This window comes from Fusarium verticillioides, chromosome 8 (assembly GCF_000149555.1).
Source record: "Fusarium verticillioides 7600 chromosome 8, whole genome shotgun sequence".
Taxonomy (NCBI): domain Eukaryota; kingdom Fungi; phylum Ascomycota; class Sordariomycetes; order Hypocreales; family Nectriaceae; genus Fusarium; species Fusarium verticillioides.
This window is the reverse complement of record NC_031682.1, coordinates 1,116,951-1,138,418: the sequence shown is the minus strand read 5'-3', so window position 1 is coordinate 1,138,418 and position 21,468 is coordinate 1,116,951. Positions and strand designations below refer to the sequence as shown.

Sequence of the window (21,468 nt, the reverse complement as noted above, 5' to 3'; positions counted from 1 at the left end):
TGCACCGTCGTGAAGGTGTATTTGTGGCACGGAACATGGCCGATGGGGCACTCAGGTACCCTCCAGAAGTGGCGGGGATCACTCGCTACCCTGGACTGCCCATGTCTCTCCCCCACATCCTAAGGTTAGGTTAGTTACTCTTACGTCTAAACATACCTAAACATGCCATCCCCATCTTCAACTCATCAATTTTCTCTCCTCGGAGCCGCAATCGCACAATTAACCCCGGCATAGATCGACAGCTATTCTACCAACTACCGGGAGATGAGGGCCCTGTCCCCTCGATTTCACTCTCCCCCAGACACCTACGTTTGCCACCAAGCATTGGCTGCATCGATCCGATCCAACCCGCTCATGTACCTCCGGTCTTGACCTTGACTGCAGCCGACCGAGCACTACATCACGGATTCATCCATTCACCTATTCACACTGATTACGACAAAAGAGAGACACCCCCGGCGGCTATTCACCTTCAACATTCATCTTTGCTGCACGACATCGAACTATTACTATTATTTCTCTTCTTCATACTAAACCCCTTCGTCCTCTTCTCTTTCTCCAGTCCCTGCTGCTCCAACGCCCCGCCATCAGAGTGCCTTGACGGCATCTTCGCCCTCCGTCCGACCGAAAGTGAATCGCCTCAACCGTTAATCCTCGCAGTCACTCGATTCTGACATCTCTCTCAACGGAACCCAAGACTTGCAGTCCGTCTACCCATCGCGCTTATGGATCCCAATTGGATTGACGCCATCGACCCAGCATCGAGCCAGAGAAGACCAAGCACTGCTCCTCCGTCCTGTGACGAAGAAATGCCCACTCTCCTTGAACTGTCAGATTCCCATGAAAGAGGCCAAGCGATGTCCGCCGTTACATGGCCCACGAACGAAATTCCGGTTGAGATTTTCGAGATCATCATTTCATACCTCACCCGCCTCGAGGTCAGATGTTTGCGACTTGTCTGTAAAGAATTCGAGAACAAGGCTTCTGCACAGTACTTCCGAAATGTTGTCGTGCCCTTCAAGTCGGAGCTTTACAGCAAGTTGGATCGTGATGAAAACGGGGCCTTTAAGCGCACGTCCTCCGCTCTCCTCTCAAATGGGATGCGCATCTTCCAGTCTTTTGGTCCACACATCCGGCGCTTTGCCCTGTCTTTGGAACTTGACGAGGACACGCTCTCATACCCTCCAGTGAAGCCTTCTCAAGAAGCTATACCCTCTTTCTGGGGCATATACCGCTGGCCACATGGCACTTACCACCGATATACTGATCTTGAAGGTCTCGAACAAACGGCTGACGAAACTGAGGCCATGAAGGAAGCGCTCAAGTGTCTGGTTAAAGTCACAAATCTTGGACTCTGTTGCGATGCTGGCCTTGGATTTCTGTCGGGGCCCGATCACATCGCACGAGGTGCAACCACTCTCCATCCTGTGTTTGCAACGCAGAATTGGCGTCACACTGGTTCTGAGGCACAAGCTCGGAAGCAACCAATCGTCACCATGTCCGACCTAAATGAAATGGTCAAGGATTTCAGAAAGCCTGTGTTTGAGAACCCCATTAGTTTCAAGCGAACAGTTCTGCAAAAGATGGCCTCAGATGCTGGGTACTCAGGCTCCCAGATCAACGAAGCTGTACTCATGCTGTTAGAGACTGAAGGCACCAATATCAACGCGATTGACTTTGATGAGAGAGCAACCATAATCACTGAGATGGAAGCTAGACGAGTAATGGCGCAAAACACACATCGTGCTGACTTTGAACCAGCCGCCTCAGAGGCGGTCAACCACCCGCTGATTCCCGCCAGTCTCACAAGAGCACAGAAAGAAATGCTCCTCGAGCTCGAGTGGGCGCATCGCGCCATGATCCAGTCCTATGTCATTGGCCTTATCGACAATGCCCGGGACAACTGCTTCAAAAACCTTACCACCATCACGATTGCTAAGATTCCCAGTAGCCATGTGTATATCCTTTGTCGGCATGAGCTGTGGCAGAATCTATCGTCTCTCACCAATGTTTCGCTGGGGGTTATTGCTGACTGGCGACGCGTTTCCAAGTCTGCACCGGGCTGTGTAGAAGATGACGCAGTTTCTCCTGTTGAGGCTGTTGGTAAGGTTTATCAATTGCTCAACAATTACATTGGCGCTCAGCGACACATCGAAAGCCTTCACTTTGAATGGATCTGTGGTGGAGAGTTTGCTCCTGGGACATATCAGCGAAACCACCACATCCTTCCAGCACCGTTCTTTGAACAACCTCAACTCATGACTCGCATTGATAGCCCCAAGACTAATACGGACGATCTCTTGTCATTGCCGTTTATTAAACATTTATCACTCAAGAACTGCTGGGCCTCGCCGCATGTCCTTTTGCAAACAATACGCAATATGGCCTTGTCCACACTCGAGAAGCTCGATCTGGAATCTGTATCACTTTCCGGTCCACCGACTCTCACTCCCCAAGCTCCACTCCAGCAAGCTGGCGCAGCAAACAATGCTCATCTGCTGAACATGATTGGGATGCACCCTGCACCTCCTGGGGTGCTGGTACCTCCGCCTACCAATATAGCGAATGGAGTTGTTGCACCATTCCCATTCAACGCAACGGCTCAGCAGATTGCAGGAGTATTCGGAGCGGCTTTCATGCCACCGCCACCACCCAACAATCAGGCTCCTCCGCCGCCCCCTCCACCTGCAGCTATGGATATCTTACAGCAACCAGATGTATTATCTTGGGCAGGCATCATAGAGCATTTCTCTCCAAGCATCAAGATCAGAGACATCTTGAGTGCCAGAGACGAGCTGAATTTGAATATCTCGAGCCTGCCAGCCCCTGACCAGGCGGAACCCCTAGCGCAGCACATCCCTGCGCCGCAGCGCCTACGCTTAGACGAGAAGAAGTATACTCTGAAGTGCCTCTCCTTCAAGTCCTGTGGGTATGTTACAGTCGACTCACCGGCTTTAAATACTCGGAGTATCTTGCCGCATGGCGCTCAGGGCCTTGGGGCCAACGGCAATCCGCACATCCAGGACCTATCACCTCTGATGCAGAAGTGCCGGGACAAGCTTCTCTGCCGGATCGTTCCTTGCTTAAGGAACCAGGAGCTACTGCAGCTTACAACTGCTTTCGGTATGGACATGGGATGGGCCAATGTATATGATGAGCGTACAATTTACGACGCTAGAGCGGATGGTGTTGAGCAACCCGGAAAAGGACGATTTTCGGGCACAGTTGATGCTGCCAGTATTGCAGGGGCACGAGATGGCGAGGCCATGGTGAGCCTAGACTTTTAGTTCAGGCTCTATGGTGACCATACTTGATTCCCCAATTTTCGTATTACCGCTCAGTAACCAAGATAATGGCCAGACGCTTCCGCAAGGGCTGGATGATCAGGACGGCGTATAGTATCCACTGCTGCTAATAAATGACGACTCACCATGGACAGATGGTGAGAACTGAACGGTTGGGCTTAGCATTGCTGTAATAGAAAGGATGGCAGAGGCGTTTGGTAATTGTTTTTCGAAAACTGGCATGGAAAAAGGCAATCGGGCCTCGCAGAATTGGATGGGATGGCTAATGTCGTAATGATCGCTGAGTGAAAATCGAGCCAGGGGACTTTGCTCCCATCGCATTCGCTATGTTGCTAGTTGGGATCAGTTAAGTTTGCTCAATCGATAGCTGCTAGCAAGCATTGTATAAGTAATGATATCGAACACCTTGGAGGAGTGTGATATATGTTCAGTGTCGCTAAATCCAACCTGATGCAATGCCTCACTCGTGACCGACTAACGTGAGTCTACGGGGTGCATCAGCGCTGAGTTTTACTAATTAATCATGTCACATTGCTTCTTCTGATGCAGGACCGGACATAGGAGGACTTGAATGATTTTATTTCGTCAAGAAAACCTTGCGAACTTTTGCATGAATTTCCCTTTAATGCCATGCTCACCGTAGCCTGCCATACACCAGTTGATGAAAAGCCACGAACCACCCTCGCAAAAACCCTAGAACAATTGATCGAGTTTTTTAATGTAATCTTGGTGTAGTGTCCCTTTGTTCAAGAGTCTTGTCAAAAGTCACACAGTTACAGCACAGAAGATGCCCGACGTAAACCCAGTTTTCAACCAGCGCTTAAATTTTGTCTATTTGATAGAGGTTGGTGATTGTTTAAGCGGCGGTGATAGCCTTGCGGAGACGGGCACCGCGCTGGCGCGAGTTGAGGTGCTCGCGCTCGACAACAGCATCGGACTTCTGGACAACCTCCTCACCCTCGGTCAGGATGAGCTCGATGTGGCAGGGGTTGGACATGTAGGGGTTGATCTGTTTTTGACGTTAGATGAGTCTCGAGGCGGAAGAGTTGGGCAACATACACGACCGTGGGCACGGTATGTCCTTCGTCGCTGCTTGGGGGCCTGGTTGACCTGGATGTGCTTGACAATCAGGGCACCGGTGTCGAGACCCTTGGCATCAGCGTTGGCCTCAGCGTTCTTGAGGAGACCGAGGAGGAACTCGGCGGACTTGACGGGCCATCGAGCCTTGGAGACACCGAACTGCTTGCCTATTGATTAAGTCCATCAGCATTTTTGTTCTTCTGACGCATATATCCCAGCCATTTGCGATCTCCGAATTTCTCCTAAGTCCATGGCTAACGGGGGAAGAATTTGCCGAGTCGTACCTTGGGCGGTGCGGCCAGTGCTGCCGGCATATCGTCGCATGGGGACGGCCTCCTTGTGCTCCTTGACGTTCTCGAGGAAGGTAACAGCGCGCTGAAGCTTCCAGCCGTTGATGGCCTGGGCGGTCTCGCGAGTGTTCTTGAAAGACACTCGGAGGTAGGCACCGCGGGCGCGGGCCGACTTCGAGGACTGGATCTCGGTGGCAGCGTATCGAACCTATATGCGTAGAAAAAGTCCAGAGTCAGCCATGGCACGCACATCTTCAAAATCCCTGCCTTCACAACAGCCATCACAAATAAAACACAGCGGTTCCGGGCCAAGATGGACGTTTCGTCAAAAATTGCACGAGCAAGTTCGTGACAATTCGTACAGCATGAATATCCTCCTCTTTCTCATGATGGCGGTCGACGGGGGCTCGCAGTTACTCACCATCTCGGCGACTTGGGTGGTGAGTGACGGTTTCGACGACGAACGTGGGTTGGCGGGCGTGAAATTGAGAAATTCTGAGCTCTTGCCCTAACAGGTCGGAGGGACCACAAACTCGCTTTCCCCACTCCTTTGGGAAAGAGCCTTAGGGCTGCCTGCCCTGTTAGTGCGATTTCCGAAAAGCAGCCTCAAACGGCCAAAAGAGAAGCGAGAAAATGGAGAGCAACGAGTGGAAGACTGTGGTGAACTGGAAATTGTATTTGAGTAGTATTGAGATATTTTGCGACTTATTGCGCTGTGATTTTGTATATTTTTTTGCACACTTGGAAGTAATTCATGTCACCTGACTCTTATCAACTATCACCACGTGACTCTATCATGCAAACGTCCTACCATCTCCGCTGTATCCCCGGACCCGCCTCGGAGACGGAGAAACTTGGACAGACAAAGTGGGCCTGAGCTTCATAGAGCTTCAAAAAATTCTTTCTCAGTGTCTCTCAAAACGCCCAGCGTCCCCAGACAAGGCTATACAAAAGACAAGTTTGGACTTTGATCCACGTCCGCCTTCTCTCGACGATATCCCTTCGCTTGGAATCCTTCTCGCCAACGACATATAGTCGTCTCTAATTATTCCAAACTTATTCAATTCCTCTTCATCCCATTAAGATGGCTCCTTTCACTCCTCGAGGAGGCGGCCGTGGTGGTCGTGGCGGCGCTCGTGGAGGCCGCGGTGGTTTCGGTGGTGATCGCGGCGGCTTCGGTGGCCGTGGTGGTGCGCGCGGCGGACGAGGTATGAATAGCGCTCTCGCGGCGTTTCTGTCGCGGTGTTGTTGAACTTCAAGACTGACTGTTTCGCAAAGGTGGTGGCCGTGGTGCTCCCCGTGGCGGTCCTCGCGGTGGTGGCCGAGGTAAGCATTAGTCCTCCTCAAGAGCATCATGATTGCGATACTAACAGAACGGAAAGGTGGTCCTCGCGGTGGTCGCGGCGGTGCTGGTGCTGGTCAGCGAGGTGGTGCCAAGGTCATTGTTGTATGTTGATCCTCAAAGTCTAACTTTTTCGCCAAGTTTTGCGATCTAACTTTTTTTCTTCACAGGAGCCTCACCGTCACCCCGGCGTCTTTGTCGTCCGTGGTGGTAAGGAAGATGGTCTTGCTACCCGCAACACAACACCTGGCGAGTCTGTCTACGGCGAGAAGCGCATCTCCGTCGACGAGTCTGTCCAGAACGACGATGGCACCACTACCACCACCAAGATCGAGTACCGCATGTGGAACCCCTTCCGAAGCAAGCTTTGCGCTGCCATCGCCGGTGGTGCTGATGAGATCTACATCAAGCCTGGCTCTCGCGTCCTCTACCTTGGTGGTGCCTCCGGTACCTCCGTCTCTCACGTCGCTGACATTGTCGGTCCTACTGGCTACGTCTACGCCGTCGAGTTCTCTTCCCGATCCGGCCGTGATCTCATCACCATGGCCTCCAAGCGACCCAACGTTGTTCCCATTGTTGAGGACGCCCGTCAGCCTGCCCGTTACCGCATGATCGTCCCCATGGTCGATGTCATCTTTGCCGATGTTGCCCAGCCCGATCAGGCCCGTATTGTCGCCATGAACGCCAACTGGTTCCTCAAGGTTGGCGGTGGTGTTCTCATCTCCATCAAGGCCAACTGTATCGACAGCACTGCTCCCGCTGCCGAGGTCTTCGCCAACGAGGTCCAGAAGATGCGAGCTGAGTCCATCAAGCCCAAGTTCCAGCTTACCCTGGGTATGTTTTTACATCCAACAACCAATAACTTTTGGTGTATCTGACTAACATATTACAGAACCCTTCGAGCGTGACCATTGTTTGGTTGCCGGTGAGTACCAGCGCTACAAGTCCTAGACGTACTAGGTCGAGCTTCTGTGTAATTCGCTTCAAATGAAGATTGGAAGAGATGGTCTGCTTTGTGTCATGCGGTTTCCCAGGTATCTCACGGTTCCCGGTAGACTTTTTGTCTTCAGCTTGTTGCATCAGGGAAAAAATGGTTGACGGCATTTTCTTCAACAACGGCGAGGGGCGTTCCGGGTGGGTTGGATCTGTAAATATCAATGTTTGTCCGAATCTTAAAGCTTTTTTGGTGTCGCGCATCCCAAAAAAGAATCTGAAAAGGAACAAGGATATCAATTACTTATTTTGTTTTCTTCAAACGACTACGGATCTACTTTTCAGTTACAACTGCACCTTCGCCCTGGGACGCGCCGTTGGTTAGGCCGTTGGGAGAGAGATGGCACGGGATCAGAGAGGATTGTACGATGCTCTAAGGCCAGGCCAGTGGCTCTCGTCTGCCTGACCTACGACTTGATGATACCCCCAATACGATAGCCACGCCCGGAGTCCCAGTGTTGTGTCTTTGTTAGATTAGAACAGTTCGAGCAATGCAATTCGTTACCGCTAGTTGTCTATGCCCCGATCATCGCTCATGCTTAGCTTTACACATAAGTCTCGGAACTTTTTGAACTAGTATTTTGTTCTCGAGGCTAGTCAATCTTATGCGTGTCTTTCCTACTACGCATCTACAATGCCACGTCTATGTTCTATGTACAAGCTAAGCTAAATGTACTGGGTATCAAATAGTTCATGATCAGATTATACTCCCTTCCTTCAAGCTGCCCACGATCTTCGTCGAAACTCCAGTTCGGTATCTGGAGAGGGAGCCTTAGCCATGACCACCGCCATGGCCTTGGGTCTATCTTCGCCTGCTTTCAAGCGGATGTCATAGTTAATGAGTATATGTGCCAGCACAAGTTTGATCTCATTACTGGCAAAGAAACGGCCCGGGCACGCATGTTTGCCTGCGCCGAAATTGATGTATGTATCGTTGAGGGAAGTGAATTGCCATCGATTGCTGGCTTCTGCAGATTCTTGTCGAAGCTTGTAGAAGCGGAAGGCATCGAAGCGTTCGGGGTCGGGGAAATAGCGCTCGTCGAGAGCGATGCCGGCTTGAGGCGCGAGGACTTTGGTGCCTACTGGCAGTTTGGTGCCATCAGAAAGGGAAATGGGCTTCATGACCTTGCGGATGAATGATGCTATATCATGATTAGCTTCCGTCGAGATGTCGAAGGGTCTTGTTGGTACTCACTGATGTTTCCGCTGAGACGCTGGACCTCTCTCATGAAACTATCCAACTTCTTCAGCTTGGCCATGCTCTCCTTGTTCTCCCATCCATTGTCAACTTCCAGAATGCAATACGCCTCTTCTCGAAGCTCTTCTTGTACTTCTGGGTATGCTGCTAGGTCGCAAAGGCATTCGCAGAGCAGGTTGTTGGTTGTGTGGATTGAAGCCGCTGCAATAATCAACTGGAGTTCTGCCTGGGTTGTGAGGTCGGCCTTTTCCTCCTCTGGCAGTGCTTCAATAAGCCATTGGATCATGTCGTCTGGTGCATCTCCACCGTTGGAAAACTCCATATCGTGGAGTCGCTCTTCGAGGATTGGCTTTAGCATTTCCTTGGCAATCTTGATGTCCTTGCGGATCTGTCGAAGCTCTGAGACAAGATGCTGGCCTACAGGCCGAGCCCATTCAGGGATGAACTGGAGCTTGACGCATGCTGTAAAGACGTGAACGGCAAAGTTGATCGAAGTGTCCATCCACTTCTCGTCTCGGTTGATGGACGGTCCAACAAAGGCTCTACCACTCAGACGGGCTACAGCACGAAGACTGAACGGTTGCCATTTCACCGGTGTCCAGTCTTCACAGGTTGGGAACTCGGTGGCTAAAAGATGCTCCAGTTCCTTTTTCAGAAGGGGTACCACTCGAGTGAGGTTCTGTGTAAGTTTTGTTCTGACCAACAACGCCAGTAGTTCACCGTTGTGGCCTGGAGAGAATTTTGTGTACTTGCTTTGGAGAGCCTAATGGTTGTTAGTATTTCAAGTTATAGGCGGACTTGAAGAAGTGGCCTTACATCTGACACGGCTTCTGTTGCACTGAGGATATCTTCTGGAAGTCCTTTAAGTTCACCAACCAGACGGGCGGGTACTATGACTTGAACTCCCTCGGTAGCCTTGATCTGATAAACCCGATCCCGAAACTAGTACAGCATAAGTATATATGGAGTAAGTGATACCGAATCGACCGACCTTTGTGTAGCTGTCTTTAATTAATGTTTCGGCATCGAATATCCATTTGGTCTTTGAGGCCTTGTAGAAGGGTATCTCGAGATGGGATGTCTGCTTCTTGGGGAAAAAGAACCAGACTGCAATAAGGAAGATGGTGATGGTGATGTAGTATCCAGTGCAATGACCCTCACTGACGAATTGGGGGAGCTGATAATCAACACCAATAGGTGAGGCAGCAAGGCTTGATACGTTCTCCATACTGAGTGTGAGGGTGGGTGTAAGAGGGTTCAAGAAGGGAAATAAAGATAAGAATAAAAGAGGCTCTTTGGTAAATAGATAGATATCAAAATGGATTACTCCTTGAATACGGTTTCAAGATGGAAGGCTAGTCTATACCGAGGGTGTGTTGAGTTATAAGTGAGTGGTATCAGTAGTGTATCAGAAGAGTGTCCCCTCCATGAAAGGAAACGACACTGGAAACTCGATCGGTGATGGACAGGTTCGGCGAGACACAAAATACCCGAAGCGAATCACAGACGGAGTTCTTTACAGTAGCCGTTGCTTATGCAGATAATTGTATGTGTGTGATGTAGAGAGAGAGAAAAGAGGGTGATGATGATGGTGATGGTGGTGGTGGTACAGAGGCAGAGCCAAGACGGAAGCCGTACGGGACGCCATTCCTTTTGACAACTGGCTCGATGTTGTTGATCTCTTGAGCCGTCTCTGAGAGAGGGTCTGAACATCGTTGGTCTGTGTTGCTCTGAGACAGACTTGTTCAAAGAGCTGCTCTCGGGATGTGGCATTTCCGGGTGTTAGCCTGACGTTGGGTATCAGATTATCAGTAGCGTGAGCTGGTTCTATCTAGTCTGTGGTCTGGTCTTGTATGTATACAGAATTGTCTCTAATAAATTGGGGACTTCGCTCATGTGGATGGAATTTGACCGTCCGTCTTTACCGATCATCGTTGTTGATGAATGGAATGAGTTGAAGATCTTGACTCAGTCCGTTTATCGTACGTACTGTACTCTATGGAGGAGGTCAATCTCTTGTCTATTGTCTCTTGTCTCCGAGTCTCTCATTTAATTTTATTGATGTTGTTAAGTACAGTACAGTACAGTACAGCTCATCACACAGCTTCAGTGATGGTCATTACATGGCCGTGCTGCGTGTGATGGTCTTAGTAACTAATGACCTAGTGAGTTCAGAGTCCGTGACTACGATGGGAATGGCCCTAAGTTCTCGGATGTCGGGACTTCCACTCGCTAGCGTCGCTGACCTGCTTGACCAGCAGCGGAAACTCCAAGTTCCGTCGGGTCCTTGCGCTTCTGGGATATTTCGATCTGCCCTACAGCCAACGGCAGTTGTCGATTTCCATCTGAGACCATCTGTATCTGACACTCGGTCGCTATCCCTGATGATAAAAAAAATTAAGTTAAAGAATTTACGGCCTGAGATATCGGATTTGGATCTGGATCTGACTTCGGCGCAAACCCAAGTCCAGCATGAGAGAGAATAGATGCCCTTCAACTTCGCTTCGCTTCGTCTCGCTTCAGCTCGATACACAGACGAGGCAGCTTTGGGGTAACATACGTTACATGTCTGTTACCGTCATGTTTGATAGGGCAATCAGCACTATCCAGTCATCATCAGCTCCACGCATCAGATACTGTTTCTTTCAGTGTCTCATTCAAATCCGAACATTATTTCTCAAACGTGTCCGATGATACGGCATCATTAACTACTTGTTTAGATTTCTCCTTGATTTATGTTAACTTGGTTCATGGCCCACCTTCAACTCTCACTCTAAACACCTTTGATTCTCAAGTTGGCCAACAAACCCTGGCCCGCCCATGAAACCTCGAATATTTATAAGATCTTACTTAGCCCAGGCCTTTGTCGCAATGTCAATGTGATGGGCAAAAGTTTGCCTCATTTGCCGGACATTGCCGCTCTTACAATGGAACCGTGAGGGAGCTTCAGTCTGGACTTTGAAGCACGACTTCATACTCCTACGGAATAAACCTTCCTGGTTTCCTTTGCTCATTCAGCTTAACAACCCGCAGGCTTAGATTTGCGTTATCAACTGTTTTGCAAATGAAAAATTTTCACTCATGCCGCCAGTCAGTCAGAGTCAGCCTTGTCGAGGCCATGTCAGCGTCTTTCAAGCGATAGATCAGATCCAGTTGCACGACTGGCACCTCGATTCCGGCTGCGCAAGGTCCCCTTTATCATATCGAGCGGGATACATGGTTACACAAGCCGTATCTATTTGATAATGAATGGTTCGCCCGTTCACTATAGATGTCTCTGCGATCCGCTCCGCTCCTCCTCTTCCGTGCCGTCCTCCCACACTGTTCCTGTTTCTATATGCACTTCAGAAGCAGGCAGTGCTCGAGAACCAATCATGACAAGCAATGCTTACCCCAGACGCCCGTCGTTGAAAGGTTTTCACATCATTCTTCGGGAACCCTGGCCCTGGGGATATTTTCCGTCTTCTCTTTGGCTGATCCGGGTTTATCTATCGTATGCGTCTGCCTTGCCAGCAATCAACTCATTTCGAACGAGGCACCCGCAGCCACGTTGATAATGCAAAGCCAACCGGGCGCTATTCAGCCCATATGCGAACATGATCGACGTCAGAACGAGGGAGCCAACTGCAGAATGGGAAAAGTTTTCACTGTCTTTGAGGGGGTTGTGACATATGGGGTGATGGTTGTTCGTGTACTTGCCAAGCTCTCTTTTGATATATATATCAGACATCGATCTCGCGTGCCCTCAGCCAACATTATAATACATCAAGATATCTCAAGCTCAATGGCCCCTGGCATGCCCCTATCCCGTGCACTTCAAAATGGCAGACTTTCAAGGACTCGGGGCCAAGTTCGAAGGCTTCCAGAGCTCGACAAGTGGTAGCTCATCAAGTCCATTTGTAGTGAGTGTTGCTCCCGTGATACACCCAAGGCTGTCTCTGACTTCAAGAAGCAGGCTTCTGATACATCTTCACATACATCCATATCTCTCGCTTCAAATGGCTGCTTGCCACCTCTTTCTACTCATGATACAACAAAGTCGCAGCATCACATGAATAACTTCCAGCAATTTGTCGACGATCTTCAATCGGTACTTCCATCTGTGATTCTGTACTACGTGCTCTCAGGATTATTGACAGTCTCTAGGCCGCCAAGCGAGCGTTTCCCAACTCTGCATATTCTCGTTACACCGAGGTTCAAGTACTCCTCATAAGATGGGAAGAAGACGAACTCGAAGTTGAATGGGAACTCAACGAGCTACAAAGGGTCTTACACCATTTATACGGCTTCACAACAGACAAGTTTCTCATCCCAACCCAAAATTCTCATCGCAAGCTCAATCACAAAGTACTGGGCTTTGTGGAAGAACATGAGAATGAAGATACCCTTCTCATCGTCTACTACGGCGGGCATGGGATCATCAACAAAGCCAGGCAGTCAACCTGGTCTTGGTACGAAGAGTGTTCTCCCTGTCTGACTCAAGCTGACTCGGTGTCTCAATAGTAAGGGTGACAAAAGCTACGCGACTGTGGAGTGGTCTGCTATCCAGACTCTCTTTGAGATGGTCAAATGCGATGTCCTTCTTCTCCTCGACTGCTGTGCTGGTGCAAGTGCCGCTCCTCTGACTGAAAGACCGACAAACATCAAAGAGACTATCGCTGCCTGTGGATTCGAGACGTGGACACCTCGTCCAGGCGCGCAGTCCTTTACCCATACACTAATCGAGGTCTTGAAGGAGTGGGCCTCACAGCTCCCTTTCTCGGCCGCGATGCTGCACAGCGAGATATTAACTCGACTCAAACACGCTCAGCCTGATCGGTCTTCGCAAGGAAGGTTGATCGAGTCAAGGAAGACGCCTGCTTATATCCTCTCAACGTCTGATCCACATGCTGCTTCCATCACCTTGGGCAGGATGTTTGAAGAAGAGTCTAGCTCGGTGTCGTCATCTCGGGCAATACCTGAGTCAGATCTCAGGAGTCTCTCGGAGAGAGTGCGGTCAGATACTTATATCTCGTCTGAGGACCGCATTCAGGCCTTGTTGGCTGTTGGTAGAAAAGGACAGCGAGCGGCCCCGCATGTTCTTCTTACTATTGCACTGGAAGAAGAACAAGTCTATGATGCGGCGAGTTGCGCTCGATGGCTCAAGCAGTTTCCACTCTTGGCAACTCATGTAAGTGTGGAGTCTGTCTACCGCAGTTATTCAACCCTGCTCCTACTTTCTGTGCCAGTCGTTCTTTGGGATTTACTACCAGAACATCCGGCGACTCAGTTTGTGGGCTACGTCAAGTCCCGTAACCTCTTGTCGATAGACATGGCAAAGGATGGAGCGGCTACGCCAATCCCCATTGCCAGACAAGTGACGGGTGACAAAACTGGCGGCGACTCCTTTGATTGCGTTTCTCCGCTAAGATCAGTATCCGGCCTCAGTAGCTTGGATTCTGGATACGCTTCCTGTCTCTCACGACCCGCAAGCTTAGGTGTGGCATTGAGGCATAATCGACTACCCATGGATGGGGCAATGGGCTCCCTGGCTAGCCAAGCACTAGCGAGCAAGAGAAGAAACAAGTTGTCATCAACAGAGCTTCTGGGGCCAGAGAGGCCAACTTCTACACCAGTCAACGCACGTTTCAAGCCCAAACAGGAGTCTAGTTTGAAAACTCGCAGATCAAAACGCCTGGTCGTGTCAGTTGGCGAAGCAGAGCTGGACAACGACAAAATCGGCTACACTTGTGTTCTCTGGTATGGATATGATGTTCAACAAAGCCAGTCCACCAAGAGAATAACACCAAAACCAATATGGTAAGTCATCAGACGTTAAATCGACCAAGTTTGGTGAATGTGACTCCGCAGCTATGTGTTGTCATTTCTGCTGGCGCACGTTGAAAATCTACACCACGACCCATACATTTATTCTGCTTCAAGAGGGAAATAATCGCTGAGATTGGTCTAGGAACGAGGACTTTCGGTTTGAAGCACATGACTCGCCAATGTACTACCATTTGAGGGTTTCTGTGTGGGGAGCGCAGATGCTTGAGCTCATTGGCGAGCTACATGTTGATCTCTGTGAGCTTGTATTAAGGGGACAGCTGCCAGAGCTTGGAGCATGGCAAAATTTGAGTCTCAACAGTGCAGCGGTCGGGAGAATTCGAATCAAGCTGGCATACATGGATGCCAACGAGTACGAGGAACAGCAAACCACGGCAACCAAGGTTTCGGCAGCGAAACGGCAACAGCAGCGGCAGAAGTTGGAACGGCAGCAGAGTGATGACGGGCAGGCCCGGGTTCACCAGATGGACTTCCAGGTTTGGTAAAGAAGTGTTGGCCTCGGTATCTGGAGAAGTCAGGGAACAGCGAGTCGGGTCGGTTTGTTTTAATCCGGTAAACTTTCGACGGTGATTCTAGCAAGCTTGACATGGCACTCGTCCTGCAGATAAGTATATCACTCGTGCTGAGCTAGCTGAGTACGTTGAAAAAGGAGTGAGGAAGACAGCGGGGATCATTGAAGCGATCGAATGTGACAAGAGAAACCCCTGTCTAGTGACGGGGACGGTACTTGGTAGTCTCCCCACACGAGGTAAAATTCCAGTTCCTTTCCATCTTATCAGATCGTGGCTTGCTGTCCGACTCTGACCCATCGGGCTGGGTCAGGGCTGACGATGGCGTCTTATTTCCCACCGTGGAACAAGTCCCAACATTGACAAAAGTTTAACAAAGGCAATTTCGTTTCCATCCCTGCTTGAACAAGTTCTTGTCCGTAGAATAGCGTGATGCCAGGTTTAGTCGGTGAAAGGTATCTATCCCTGAAGGTGCTGCCATGGCTGAGAATATGGCATCAAAGGGAGGTCAATGCTGGCACAGACCAGCTCACTCAGCAGGGAGTAGGGTTGTCTGACTGTATCCTCTGTGTGCAGTACGTGTGAGTACCACAAGGTTTTGATATGCAGCATGGGACGAATGCGTCAAAGAGCCAGCGAAGCAACCCAACAATAGGCGGCGGGTGGGCACGTTGGGCATTATCAGCAAGAGTGTAGTTGTATCATATAATTGAGGAAACGGCCAATGTGTCCTGTCCTGGTCTACTCTATTCTGCTCGACGGGTTCCGAGATCGGTGAGCTTGTTCGTGCACATACAGTATTCGTAATTAGTATGTCGCACCTCATCATCTAAAGAGATTAGATGGGATTGATAACCCCCCAATCAATCTGATAACTTTTTAGCATGGTCAAGGCTGAGAGCCATGGCTCGTTGGGACGATCCGATTGGCCAAGCCATGGCAAGCCACTTGGAAGAATGGGAAAATGAGGGAAGAGTGTCCGGAACCGGGATGTCCTGGCAATGGAAGGCCACAAAAAGCAAGTTTCTGTGTCCAGAATTAATTTCACTGATTTTACGGAGTAACTACTCAGTCTGAGCTTGAGGCACGAGAAGCCGAGGAAAGTCACGGGTCATTAAATGTTGGTGTTGGTGTTGGTGTTAGCGTGTCAATGAATTGAGTTGGAGAATGGGGTAAATGAGGCATGTGACTCCCTTCCAAGGCGCACCCCTTCTCACTACCGACGACTCCTGATAGAATGAGCCGGGGAAGAGGAATGATTTACCGCAGAAATCTCGCACTGTCGCTTGGTCACGATCTGTACGATCGCGGGGAGGCTGAGGCAGTCACAGCTCACCAATTACTATACCATTTACCCATCTTGGAACAGCTGCATCTGCATCTACAAATCGGCTCAGATTTCGGAATCAAAGATGGGGGAACTTGGAAACTGAACGAATCAATAATATTGCGGGGGAAACGAGGGGGAACGAGGGGAACTTGCTTGACAAACACCACCCTTCTTCAAGGCACAAATAAGTACTATGTAACTAATCGCGATCAACGGGCTGGGCGATAACGACGGAGAAAGAGATAGCGTCTGCGGGCGCCGCCGTTGTCCAAGGCGAAGCAAAAGAAGGCAACCCAACCTTTCCTTTTCCTCGGGACGCCCCACGGAAACGCTCGGTTCGGTCGTCGGACGAGTTCCGCCAAGAGGCTTTCAAACATTCGGCTGTGGACCGGATACTGATGGGTGAGAGGAAGAAGAGAAGTGAACAATGACCTGACTTTGTGTTTCTTTTTCCTCAATTCGTCCATTGAGGTGATCCTCGGTCAATAAATCGTCGTAGTCGTACCTGTCTGCTGTATTATATTCGGTTGTTGGGGGACATAGACGGAATCGACAGGCCACAATTGCGGGAATAGACGGCATCTCTCTCTTCTGGTGGCCTGACCCGAATCCTGGAGCCGTTGAAGTTATTGATTCCGTTACATCGACGCCTACCGTAAGTGGTCGGCTACAGGTCCAGGTCCTTGATCGGACAGAGCCTCATGGATAGTAAAATCCTGGCCGCTGAGTATTGAGCCGTTGTTGACTGATGAACCGAAAAGATCCGCTTGTTGAGTAGCTCGTATGATCTAATTACTCGAATGCGCCGTTCAGGTTCCTGGACTGTAATTTCCGGCTCTCTGCAAGTCTGTATAATCCGACCATGCGGCGTGCGTGTAGCCCGTCAATGTCCAACAGCAAAAATAAAGATTGAGGGGAAGTTGATCTCTCACTGTGAGAGCTATGTGCAGCGAGTTGTGGTGTCGGCCAAGCCGATTCATCAGTGTTGCTCTATGCAAGTCATCTTACCCTAAACCAAAGTTTGAATTTTTCTAGATTTTCTAGCTCTCTGGCTACGCCTGTGATTGGCTCAGTTACCAGATTAAATTATTGGTCGTCCTTCACCATTTTCCTTAATACTTCGTGAATGTTAACAACAGCAAAACAATTGAAGCTGTTCGATCAGATCTTGAGATTAGAGCATAACGTAAGAACTAGAGAATGCCAAGAATATGCACAAAATATTGCTACAAATGCTTGATGTGTCAAGACAAAGAATCGACAATCAAGTGGCTGATTGATAAAGGTGGCTCCCAGCCAGACGAACCAATCAGCGAAAATACTTGTGCAAGCCGGGCAGCGTTGCACAAACCGGTCACTGGATCGGCAAGCATTAGATCATAGCCCGTCATGGAAAAGAAGCAGAGGGAACTCTTTCGCCGATTATCGATAATAAGATAACAAACAATTCATAATCGAGTGGATGATTGGTTTGAACCGGAGAAAGAATTCCCGTGGGTACTTTATGTTTACTAGTGACAGGAGAAACAATATTTGGAGATGCTGAGCCCACGTGCATGGATTCGATTAGCTCTGGTGAGACAAACACGCACTGACTGACTGATTGATTAAGCATTGATTGATAACGAAATTGCGACAAGGGAATGGTCCTGTTTCGGAGCTCCTGAGCATTGGCCAGAACAATAGACAACCCTCGAGGCCCCCTTTTCGTCATCATCATCTCAAAGCAATTACTATTATGCATTTATTCAATCTATCCTGTGGCCTGTTGTTGTAAGGAGAGTTGCTAGGGGCCTAGACCAGGATCGCTCGAATTCGGGTTTTACGATGGGCTGGGGAAGAGAATAAGATGCCTGTCGCTGGTGACCCGACTGCCAGGTGATTGGGTTACAAGAGATCCAGTTATCGCGTGTACCTGAAAAACACAATGCATATTTGATGTAATTCGAGAGATTCCAGCGAAGACTTAGTGAAGGTTTTATAATACATTGCTCATCAATTGCATCCATATTACAGTAAGGTATCAAATGGATCTGGATGGCAGAAGGCCCCAATAGGTAGCGATAGTGCACGTTCGGGACTGGCTACAGCGCAGTACAGTAGTCTAAGGCCACACCCCCCTTTGCCTGGTCTGATAGCCCCACGGCGGATATCCATCCCCAACCCGCATCGGGGGGCGCTTTGTGTTCAGTTCAGTTCAGTGCAGGCCAGGCTCAGGTTCCCTGGATTTTTTAAAACCTCCCGCTGTCGGCCACTACCTACCTACTATTTGAGTCTTTTGCCCCCCTCCAGCTTTCCTCAGCTTCTTCCTTTCACCACCAGCAAAGCTTCTTCAATCCAGAAGTACCTATCTTGACAATCGAGTCTGCTGCAACTGGAAGTCTACTAATCCTACAATCTATACATTATTCGCCTCTAGACGACAGACAGCACACACCCGCATCGCTGTTGCTGGACCGTCATGCTCTTTGCGTCCTGACGTCGCTTTCGAATTATATCATACCACACAGTCACCTCACAAACCGTCACGATTTACTTGCTGCGAAGAGCAATTCAACAACACCTACACCCGACTCTACTCAACTTTCAGCGGGTAGCTCAAACACAATTTTGGCCCATCATGACTGCTCCTGCTATTCGAATTGACGGCATCGTCAACCCCGCCGCTCCACCTCATCCCGAACTGATCATGGCTGAGGGTGCCCCTTCAATTGCGCCCTCATTGACTTACTCAGACGACTCAGACTCACAAGAAGATGAGCCCGTCATCCCTCTCGAGCGCCGCCGTCGCGCATCTACACGTCTGATTGCCCAGAATGCCAGAGACATTCAGCGAATCACTGGTGAGACACCAGCTGAGTATATGGATCGCTGCTGTGGTGGTGCTTGCTGCATGGGTGACCGAAATAATGTCGAGTATGAGCAAGTTACTCTACCCGACAACGATGCTTTCAAGTCTCTCGGTCTAAGACTTGAAAACATTCCCGCCAACTTGACTGGCATCATCGATATGCCTGAGCAAACTGTGTCTTTCACCTCAATTCCTCGGCCAACTTCTTCGCCATCCGACTCGGCCATCTCTCTCGGCTCCGACTCTGAGTCGTCGCCCACAGCCACTACTTCCAAGAGCACTTACCTCGTTCCTGGACCTGGATATGAGGGCGTTGACACCTCAATTCAACCCCCTCGCTTTGTTCAGCCTCATCCTCCCCACAATGTCTATCCGGCGAGGATCCACAACACCCGTGAGCTCACCAAGCCTGGCGCCGAGAAGAGGACCTTCCACTTTGATCTCGACATTACCGACTACCCTCCTGAGGAGGTTTTCGACTTCAAGGTTGGTGGTGCCATTGGTGTCATGGCTCCCAACGATGAGATTTCGGTCGATGAGATTCTGGATGCCCTCATGATCCCACGCTTCCAGCGTGATAAGCCTGTCCTCATGAAGACTACCAAGGGCCGCTGGCCTACCGTGTGGGGTGATGACAAGCCTCGCGAGCTCGTCACCACACGGCGCGAGCTCCTCACTTGGACCACCGACATTCAATCTTATGCCCCTACCAAGGAGCTCCTCCGTGTCATTGCGGAGCATGCCACTGCCCCTAACGAGAAGAAGATTCTCATGTATCTCTGCTCCAACGAGGGTGCTAGCATTTTCTCCGACTTCCGTGGTGGCCCTCACGTCACTCTCTCACAGATCCTCAACGCGTTCCCCAGCTCACATCCTCCTATGGATCAGCTCCTGTCCGTCCAAGCTCAGCTCATGCCACGATTCTACTCTCTCTCCAACGATCCCACGGAATCATACACTCTCCGAGAACATGCTCAGCGCCGCTTAATTGAGATTGCCGTCACAGTCCACGACTCTATGGATTGGCGACGTGGCTGCCGTGCTGGCGTCGGCTCTGGATTCTTTGAGCGACAGGCCCACAAGTTCATGAGAGCTCAAGCTGCTGGGGAGCGTGCCCCTCAGATCTTCATTCCAATGTTCAAGGGCCTGATGGCCAACCCTCTGGCTAAGCAATTCAACTCGGATGGTCCCATGCTCCTGATTGGTGCTGGTGTTGGTATTGCCCCTTTCCGTGGCTTCGTCCAGCGCCGCCTCAAGCAGGCCAACTGTGCCAATAAGGTCTGGGTCCTGCAAGGTATCCGGGACTCGCTTGTAGATGAGATCTACAGTGGTGAGTGGGGTGTTCATGAGGAAGAAGTGAAGCGTGTTGTCCAGAGTCGAGTGGGTACCGGCAAGTATGTTCAGGAAGAGGTTATGAACCAATCTGATCTGGTCTGGTACATCATAAACTCTCTGGATGGCCGAATCTTTGTGTGTGGAAGCAGCAAAGGCATGGGCGAAGGAGTCGAAGAGGCTCTTTGCGATGTGGCCATGGAGAAGGGCAACCTTGAGCGCGAAGAGGCCCGCAACTTCTGGAAGCTTAAGAAGGAAGAGGGCAAGTACATCTCCGAGACATGGTAGATGTTCTAGCCTGCGAGTTTATTCTAGCGAGTTGATTGGGAAGTTTTGGATGACGTTTGTTTTATACTGAAGAGGAATTATCGGGATCATTGTAACAAGATAGGAAAAGTTGCAAACCGGCGCAAGCTGGATGGCCGCATGAAAGAAGGATAGCATATGGCATTATCTGATTCGAGACAAGAGGAGCATTGGGCTGGGCATGGTAATGGCGTTATGGGAGTTTAAAGTACAAGGTGGCAGTTCGCATAGTGCTACTATTTTTCCTACAAAAATACCCTCGGCAGCGGTCTGGACGGGATAGGATTGACAAAGAGCTTGCTCTATCCTCGCCGAGAAATGAATTTACAAATATTGAGAAACTTATTCTACTGGAGTTCCAGGGATGCTGTGACTGTGCAGTTAACTTATCTCGAGTCTTTGGTGTACTCTACTCGTCTGATTTCCCAAGGCTTTTTACCGTAGTTGGTTGCTATTTGTGCCTTGTACCTATCACCAATCAAGGATCCTCCTCACATGCAAGCAGGTGATTAAAATCTCACCAACAGAAGACCTGTCAAACGTGAGCCTCCCGTTGTCAGATTTCCTTTTTTGGCATCTGGTGAGATATGATAGGGCAGATGTGTTCGGCATCCAATCCAAGCGGGAGCTCCAATGCATGGATGGGTTCGTCTGCGTAGAAAAAAACAATTACTGTATGGTTATGTCAGCGGATCTTGGTACCATGGAGCCATGTGCCCGGGTGCATTATCGGTCTCTCTCGCGCGCGCGTATTGCAAATCACAGGCGGTCAAGAGTTAGGAAGTCTCCGAGTGTACTCGGGTCTCGCGATTAATCAAATGAGACAATTCTGGAGCAGAATCAGTCAGTGACTGACTCGCTCGAGGTATGTTTTACGAGTGGAGGGAACGTTTCAGAGGATAGGGCAGCTGAATATCCAGTCTACCAGTATCTAACTAACTTAGCTGATGCTTTGCTTACATGAAATTATCAAGCTGCCAGGGCTGCTCAGTGCATCTGGATGGCTGTTACGTTTGTCAGCGGAATTGTAAAGTCTCGTTCCGATTGATATATCCGAGTTTCTCCATGTTATTGGTCGGTCCACTACGCTGCCAGACTTGACGTTG

General features: G+C 49.9%; 6 protein-coding genes across 8 annotated transcripts; 4 read left to right on the top strand and 2 right to left on the bottom strand.

The window, feature by feature from the left end:
- The first annotated feature begins 155 nt into the window (after positions 1 to 155).
- FVEG_07383 (hypothetical protein) lies at positions 156 to 3,830 on the top strand. 2 transcript variants are annotated; one of them, XM_018896018.1, is made up of 2 exons: positions 156 to 704; positions 760 to 3,830. In XM_018896018.1, the coding sequence occupies exon 2, from the start codon at positions 810 to 812 to the stop codon at positions 3,285 to 3,287; it is 2,478 nt and encodes an 825-aa protein (XP_018753395.1). In that variant the 5' UTR covers positions 156 to 704; positions 760 to 809; the 3' UTR covers positions 3,288 to 3,830. The 2 variants fall into 2 exon arrangements, with proteins under 2 accessions (XP_018753395.1, XP_018753394.1); XM_018896017.1 differs by having other exon boundaries at positions 156 to 3,830.
- FVEG_07384 (60S ribosomal protein L17) lies at positions 3,626 to 5,375 on the bottom strand (the record flags this gene model as incomplete). Of its 2 annotated transcripts, none has more annotated exons than XM_018896020.1 (4): positions 5,097 to 5,375; positions 4,670 to 4,883; positions 4,365 to 4,552; positions 3,626 to 4,314 (listed from the first exon to the last, which is right to left on the bottom strand). In XM_018896020.1, exons 1-4 carry the CDS (start codon positions 5,097 to 5,099, stop codon positions 4,162 to 4,164), a joined length of 558 nt encoding a protein of 185 aa, XP_018753397.1. In that variant the 5' UTR covers positions 5,100 to 5,375. The 2 variants fall into 2 exon arrangements, with proteins under 2 accessions (XP_018753397.1, XP_018753396.1); XM_018896019.1 differs by having other exon boundaries at positions 4,162 to 4,314; positions 4,943 to 5,141.
- Positions 5,376 to 5,568: 193 nt separating this feature from the next.
- FVEG_07385 (hypothetical protein) lies at positions 5,569 to 7,589 on the top strand. The gene is made up of 5 exons (XM_018896021.1): positions 5,569 to 5,883; positions 5,954 to 6,001; positions 6,058 to 6,122; positions 6,188 to 6,851; positions 6,910 to 7,589. Exons 1-5 carry the CDS (start codon positions 5,760 to 5,762, stop codon positions 6,966 to 6,968), a joined length of 960 nt encoding a protein of 319 aa, XP_018753398.1. The 5' UTR covers positions 5,569 to 5,759; the 3' UTR covers positions 6,969 to 7,589.
- Positions 7,590 to 7,727: 138 nt separating this feature from the next.
- FVEG_07386 (hypothetical protein) lies at positions 7,728 to 9,436 on the bottom strand (the record flags this gene model as incomplete). Its single annotated transcript, XM_018896022.1, has 4 exons — positions 7,728 to 8,152; positions 8,206 to 8,971; positions 9,025 to 9,150; positions 9,200 to 9,436. The coding sequence occupies 4 exons, from the start codon at positions 9,434 to 9,436 to the stop codon at positions 7,728 to 7,730; spliced, it is 1,554 nt and encodes a 517-aa protein (XP_018753399.1).
- A 2,593-nt stretch (positions 9,437 to 12,029) lies between these two features.
- Positions 12,030 to 14,519, top strand: FVEG_07387 (hypothetical protein; the record flags this gene model as incomplete). Its single annotated transcript, XM_018896023.1, has 5 exons — positions 12,030 to 12,110; positions 12,140 to 12,298; positions 12,355 to 12,659; positions 12,712 to 14,007; positions 14,159 to 14,519. The coding sequence occupies 5 exons, from the start codon at positions 12,030 to 12,032 to the stop codon at positions 14,517 to 14,519; spliced, it is 2,202 nt and encodes a 733-aa protein (XP_018753400.1).
- A 3,588-nt stretch (positions 14,520 to 18,107) lies between these two features.
- FVEG_07388 (hypothetical protein) lies at positions 18,108 to 20,729 on the top strand. Its single transcript, XM_018896024.1, has one exon. It carries the CDS (start codon positions 18,494 to 18,496, stop codon positions 20,342 to 20,344), a length of 1,851 nt encoding a protein of 616 aa, XP_018753401.1. The 5' UTR covers positions 18,108 to 18,493; the 3' UTR covers positions 20,345 to 20,729.
- Positions 20,730 to 21,468: the final 739 nt, after the last annotated feature.